This window comes from Hypanus sabinus, chromosome 4 (assembly GCF_030144855.1).
Source record: "Hypanus sabinus isolate sHypSab1 chromosome 4, sHypSab1.hap1, whole genome shotgun sequence".
Taxonomy (NCBI): Eukaryota; Metazoa; Chordata; class Chondrichthyes; order Myliobatiformes; family Dasyatidae; genus Hypanus; species Hypanus sabinus.
This window is the reverse complement of record NC_082709.1, coordinates 156,916,059-156,922,058: the sequence shown is the minus strand read 5'-3', so window position 1 is coordinate 156,922,058 and position 6,000 is coordinate 156,916,059. Positions and strand designations below refer to the sequence as shown.

The 6,000-nt window shown below is 38.7% G+C and overlaps 1 protein-coding gene across 1 annotated transcript in view; it reads left to right on the top strand.

Annotated features, from left to right (window-relative positions):
- Positions 1-364: 364 nt before the first annotated feature.
- zpld1a (zona pellucida-like domain containing 1a) overlaps positions 365-6,000 on the top strand; it is a 30,594-nt gene continuing 24,958 nt past the window's right edge. The window contains exons 1-2 of the mRNA XM_059966196.1: positions 365-470; positions 1,695-1,915. Of these exons, the coding sequence (XP_059822179.1) occupies positions 365-470; positions 1,695-1,915 (327 nt within the window). The remainder of the gene's footprint in view (positions 471-1,694; positions 1,916-6,000) is intronic.

Below are 6,000 nucleotides of genomic sequence, written 5' to 3'. Positions count from 1 at the left end.
GATAATAAATCATCATGTTGGAATGGTGGTGCAGACTTGATCTGCTGAATGGCCTAATTCTGCTCCTGTCTTATGGTCTTATAGTTAGGAAGGTTCAGTTGAGCACAAACTGAAATTACTCTAAATTAGTATGCAATTAGTTTGTCCAATGATGGAGCAAAGAACCGATCTGTGAAATTTTTAGTTCTGTACGACAAGTTCAGTAAGATTTGGAAACACCTTGTAAATGAACATATTCCTACTTGCCTTGTTTTGATGATAACAAATTATATTGAGAGCAGCACTACTTAAGTAGAATTTCTTTTTCACTGTAAATTCTGCTGACACTTACGTGTCTTTCCCATTTCTTTCCAACAGCCTTGCAATGGAACAACTCTGCATCCTGCTGCTATTAGCTATTAGGATAAGTTCAGTGGATACACAGTTCAATGGCTACAACTGTGATGCCAATCTGCACAGCAGATTCCCTGGTAAGATTAAATAAAATGTATTTGAAATATTTAACTCTATTAATGCCAAACAGTGATTCAAAAGTGTTACTTGAAAATACTGTTCTCAGAGTAATAGATTTTCTAATTTTATTCAACAATCTTCCCCGAGAAGCAAGCCGTGAATTTAGATCGCCCTGATTAGACCTTCAGTTGCTCACTTGTGACAGGTTGAACAGTGGGTCTGTTTATTAGCTATTTACCCCTACCACCATCCCCCCACATCGGACTCTAGCCTCTCAGCTTTTCTCCTGAGATTAGTGTGATAAATGGCCTCTTTGTACAACAGTGCAAAAGGACTGCTCATAATCATAATCATAATTATATGCCAACAGTAGGGTCATCATCTCTCTCACTTTACGAAAAATATGATATTTGAAATGCTACCTGTTCACTCAGAACTATTTCATATCAATTTGCAAAGCCGGTGTCTCATGCTCTGATAATTATTATCAGCAGGTCATTTGTGAGCAGAATACTCTGCAATCAGCTGCACAGCCATCAAAAATGACTTGATTTTATTTAGTTAAACTTTATACCAACACCCAAGAAAAAATTGCTTTTGATTTGTATGCATTAGAGATATGGCTAAAATATTTCCTTGGTTATTTATTTTAATTAAATCATTAAAGCATTGAAACAGAACACAGAAATTACATTCTGACAATTATTTCTGCAATTATTTATTATGTTACCAATTCTTAACAACAAGAGACAAGCTTCCCACAATTAATAATGCTGACAACATCTTAATTCAGACTGGACATTGTAGATAGATTAGGGCAGAGCCTCAGCCTTTCCAGGAATCACATTGCATTTACATTTTTCATATTTTCTGCTTCAAATCAAATAACCTTCCTTTTATCTGTATCAAATCCAATTACCATTTTTTGACTTATCCACATAATGGATTTGAAACCTTTTGAAATTTATCATTGATCCTTATGCATCACTAAGGGATATAAATGGGTCTGTATTACAAAGTTCATTTGATCACTGGAGTTAAAAAAGATGCACACCATCTAACCACTTCAATAGATTACCCTGGCTGATATAATTTCTATGTGTCACAAGTAAGTAACAGTCAATGTCAACAAAAGGAAATTAGGCTTCAGTGGGGTGGAAGAGTGATGTTCAACTCAGCCGATATTCTGAACTTCTCTGATTATAATATATTTGAATTCATTGAATATTTTTTTCCGACAGGTGAAAAGGATATCCTTGTCTTTTGTGGAGTGCAGACCATAACAATCAAGATCAATTTTTGTCCAGTACTGTTCTCTGGCTATTCAGAAACAGACTTAGCATTAAATGGTAGACATGGCAACGCGCATTGCAGGGGTTTTATTAATAACAGTACCTTTCCCACAGTTGTTATTTTTACCATCAACCTCAGCACATTAGAAGTTTGTGGAAATAACTTAGTGGTAAGATTTACTCTTGTTTTTGTTTGTGATTTATTATAGACTGATCATTCCTAAATTGCTTATTAACATTGAAATGCTAAAAATATTCATTTATTTGTCATCTATTTAAGCATCGTATGTTTTCCGGAGATAATCCCGTGAAAAAGAGCCTCAATCTAGTTATACAGCATGTCAGAAATGTCATTCAAAATTAATGGGATTTGTTCTCTGCCAGGACTTTGTAGTTTCATTTCAAAGATGCAGTTCATTTACTCTCAAAAACTGGAGAAAATGTCAAATATCACCAGTGCTGAATCTGGAACTGCACAGAAATCCTCTCAAGGACAGAAGGTATCAGAGAGTGAACAAGTCATAAAGAGATACTGCCCTGCCCAGGCACAGGCCTTTTAGCCAACTGAGTGCCAACCATCAAGCACCGATTTATACCATTCCCCCACTAATTAAGTCTCTCCATATTACACCATTCAATCAAACACTTGGGACAATGACCAACTAACCCACCAACCCACATATCTAATTGTTTAAGAAACACTCTAAGAATAAGAACAGCTAGTGAGTCTGATATCAGTAGTGGGAAAGTTATTAGAAGGTATTCCAAGAGACTGGCTATATAAGTATTTGGATAGACAGGAAATGATTGGCAATAATCAACATTGATTTCTGTATAGGGGGTCATGTCTAACCAATTTTCTGGAGCTTTTTGAGGATGTTACCAGGAGAGCAGATGAAGGCAAGTCAGTAGATGTTCTCTACATGGACTTTAGCAAGGCTTTTGATATGGTCCCACAGGAGAGGTTGGTCAAGAAGGCTCAGTCATTGGCATACAAGATGAGGTAGTGATTTTAGTCAAGGTACATCTCAGTCAGTTGCAAAGACTGAACTACTAAACCACTCTTGAGAGAACAACTTCCCAAAGGAATGGTTAAGAAGGTATTTGGCTCTTCATTAATAAATGGCCAATACATTGAAAAATTGATCTAATAAATGTTACTAAAAGAAGAAAGGGAAATGCACAGCCAATGCAGATTACACCTGTGGATGTTCCCCTCAATAGTAAGTACATTGTTTTGCATACTGTTGAGGGAGGCTGTCTACCAGGAGGAGCTGCAGTGACCACTAAGTATGGTACTGTGGCTCAGAAGAGCAAAGAGGAGAAAATGACTGCAATGTTGATTGGAGATTCCATAGACAGAGGAACAAAGATGAGATTCTGTGGGTGCAATAGACACCCGGATGGTATGTTGCCTCCCAGGTGCCAGATGTCTTGGATTGGGTCCATGGCATTTTCAAAGGGAAGGATGAACATCCAGAAGTCTTAGTACATATTGGCACCAATGCCAGAAGTAGACAAAGCAAGGACGTTTGGAAGACAGATTTTACGGAGCAGTAAGAAAGCTGAAAAACAGGACCCCCAGAGTAGTGGTCTCTAGATTGCTGCTTATGCTACACACCAGTGTGATCAGAATAGTATGTTTTGGCAGGTGAATGAGTAGCTGAGGAAATGGTGCAGGGGGTAAGGAGTTCAAATTTATAGATCATTGGGAACCCTTCTGAGGAAAGGAAGACCCTTACAAAAGGGTAGGTTACACCTGAACCCAGGTACTGAGATTGAGGTAGTTGGTTTACAAACAGAGGCAGTGTGTAGTGAGGCTCCAAAAGAAAGACTGATGATAGAGCAGAATTGGAGTCAATAGGATAAGTTGCAATGTAAAAGGTGGACAAAATCAAAAAGAATGAATACAGGACTGAAGTTGTTATATTTGAATGTGCACAGTATACGGAATAAGGCAGATGCATAGTTACAGATTGGCACGTATGATGCTATAGACATCACTGAATCATGGCTGAAGGAAGATTCTAACTGGGAGCTTAACATCCAAGGATACACATTGTATCAACAGGACAGGCAGGAAGGCAGAGGGGGTGGCGTCGCTCTGTTTGTAGAAAGTGAAATCAAATCTTTAGAAAGAGGTGACATAAGATTGGAAGATGTTGAATGGTTGTGGGTAAAAGGAGCTGCAAGGGTAAGGAGACCCTGAGAAGAGTTGTATACAGACATTCAAACAGTAGTAAGGATGTGGTCTACAAATTACAACAGGAGATAGAAAATGCATCTCAAAAAGGCAATATTACAATAGTCATGGGGGATTTCAGTATACGGGTAAATTAGGAAAATCAGGTCAGTGCTGGATCCCAAGAGGGGGACTTTCTTGAATGCCTACGACATATCTCTTTGGAGCATCTAATGGTTGAACCTATTAGGGGAAAAGCTGTTCTGGATTAGATGTTGCATAATAAATCCAAATTGATTGGAGAGCTTAAGGTAAAACAATCTTCGGGGGTGAGTGATCATAATATGATTGAATTCATCCTGCAATTTGAGAAGGAAAGCCGAAGTCATATGTATCATTATTACAGTGAAGTATAAGGAATTACAGAGGAATGAGAGAGGAGTTCACCAATATTGATTGGAAAAGAACACTGGCAGGGATGATGGCAGAGCAGCAGTGGATGGAATTTCTGGAACCAATTGGGAATGCACTGGATTTTTACATTCCAAAGAGGAAGAAGTATTGTAAAGGCAAGATGACACAACCATGGCTAAAAGGGAAGTCAAAGCCAAGATAAAAGCCAAAGAGGGCATATAATAAAGCAAAAATGAGTGGGAAGTTAGAGATTGGGAAGCTTTTAAAAACCAACAGAAGACAACTAAAAAAGTCATTAAGAAGTTTAAAAGTGTGAGAGTTAGAAGTCCGTGAAGTTGCCATGACTAGAGAGAAGGTTCTTGGCAAACTAAGGTCAGAAGTTAGATAAGTCGCTTGGACCAGATGGTGTACACCCCAGGGTTCTGAAAGAGGTGGCTGAAGAGATCATGGAGGCATTGCTAATGATCTTTCAAGAATCACCAGATTCTGGAATGGTTCCAGAAGACTGGAAAATGCCAAATGTCACTCCACTCTTCAAAAAGAGAGAGAGGCAGAAGAAAATAAATTATAGGCTAGCTAGAAGGATCTCAGTGGTTGGGAAAATGTTGGAGTTGATTGTTAAGGATGTGGTTTTGGGGTACTTGGAGAAACATGACAACATTATGCCATAGTCAGCATGGCTTCCTCAAGGGAAAATCTTGCCTGACAAATCTGTTGGAATTCTTTGAAGAAATAGCAAGCAGGATAGACAAAGGAGAATCAATGGATGTTGTGTACTTGGATATTCAGAAGGCCTTTGACAAGATGCCACACATGAGGCTGCTTAACAAGTTGAGGCCATGGTATTACAGGAAAGATACTAGTATAGATAAAGCAGTGGTTGATCGGCAGGAGGCAACAAGTGGGAATAAAGGAAGCCTTTTCTAGTTTACTGCCACTGACTAGTGCTGTTCCACAGCGACCACTCATTTTTACGCTGGATGTCAATGACTTGGATAGCTTTGTTGCAAAGTTGATGAACAATATGAAGATGGGTGGAGGGGCAGGTAGTTTTGGGGAAGTAGAGGCTTCAGCTGGACTTAGACAGATGAGGAAGATGGGCACAGAAGTAACAGATGGAATATAGTGTTGGGAAGTGTACATTCATGCACTTTGGTAGAAGAGATAAAATGGTGGACTATTTTCTAAATGGCGAGAATATTCAAAAATCTGAGATGTAAAGGGCCTTGTGAATCATTGTACAAGATTCCCTAAAGGTTAATTTGCAAGTTGAGTTGGTGGTGAGGAAGGGAAATGCAATGTTAGCATTCATTTCAAGAGGACTAGAATACAAATGCAAGGATGTAATGTTGAGGCTTTATAAAGCACTGGTGAGGCTTCACAAGACGGTTCAAAGGAGGTTCACAAAAATGATTCCAGGATTGAGTGGTTTGTTATATGAAGAGTATTTGATAGCTATGGGTCTGTATTCACTGGAATTCAGAGGAATGAGAGGTGACTTCATTAAAACCTATCAAATGGTAAAAGCCCTTGATAGTGGATGTGGAAAGGATTTTCTTATGACCAGAGAACACATTCTCAGAATAGAGGGTGTCCTTTTAGAATGGATATGAGGAAAGATTTCTTTAGCCAGAGAGCAGTGAATCTGAGGAATTCTTT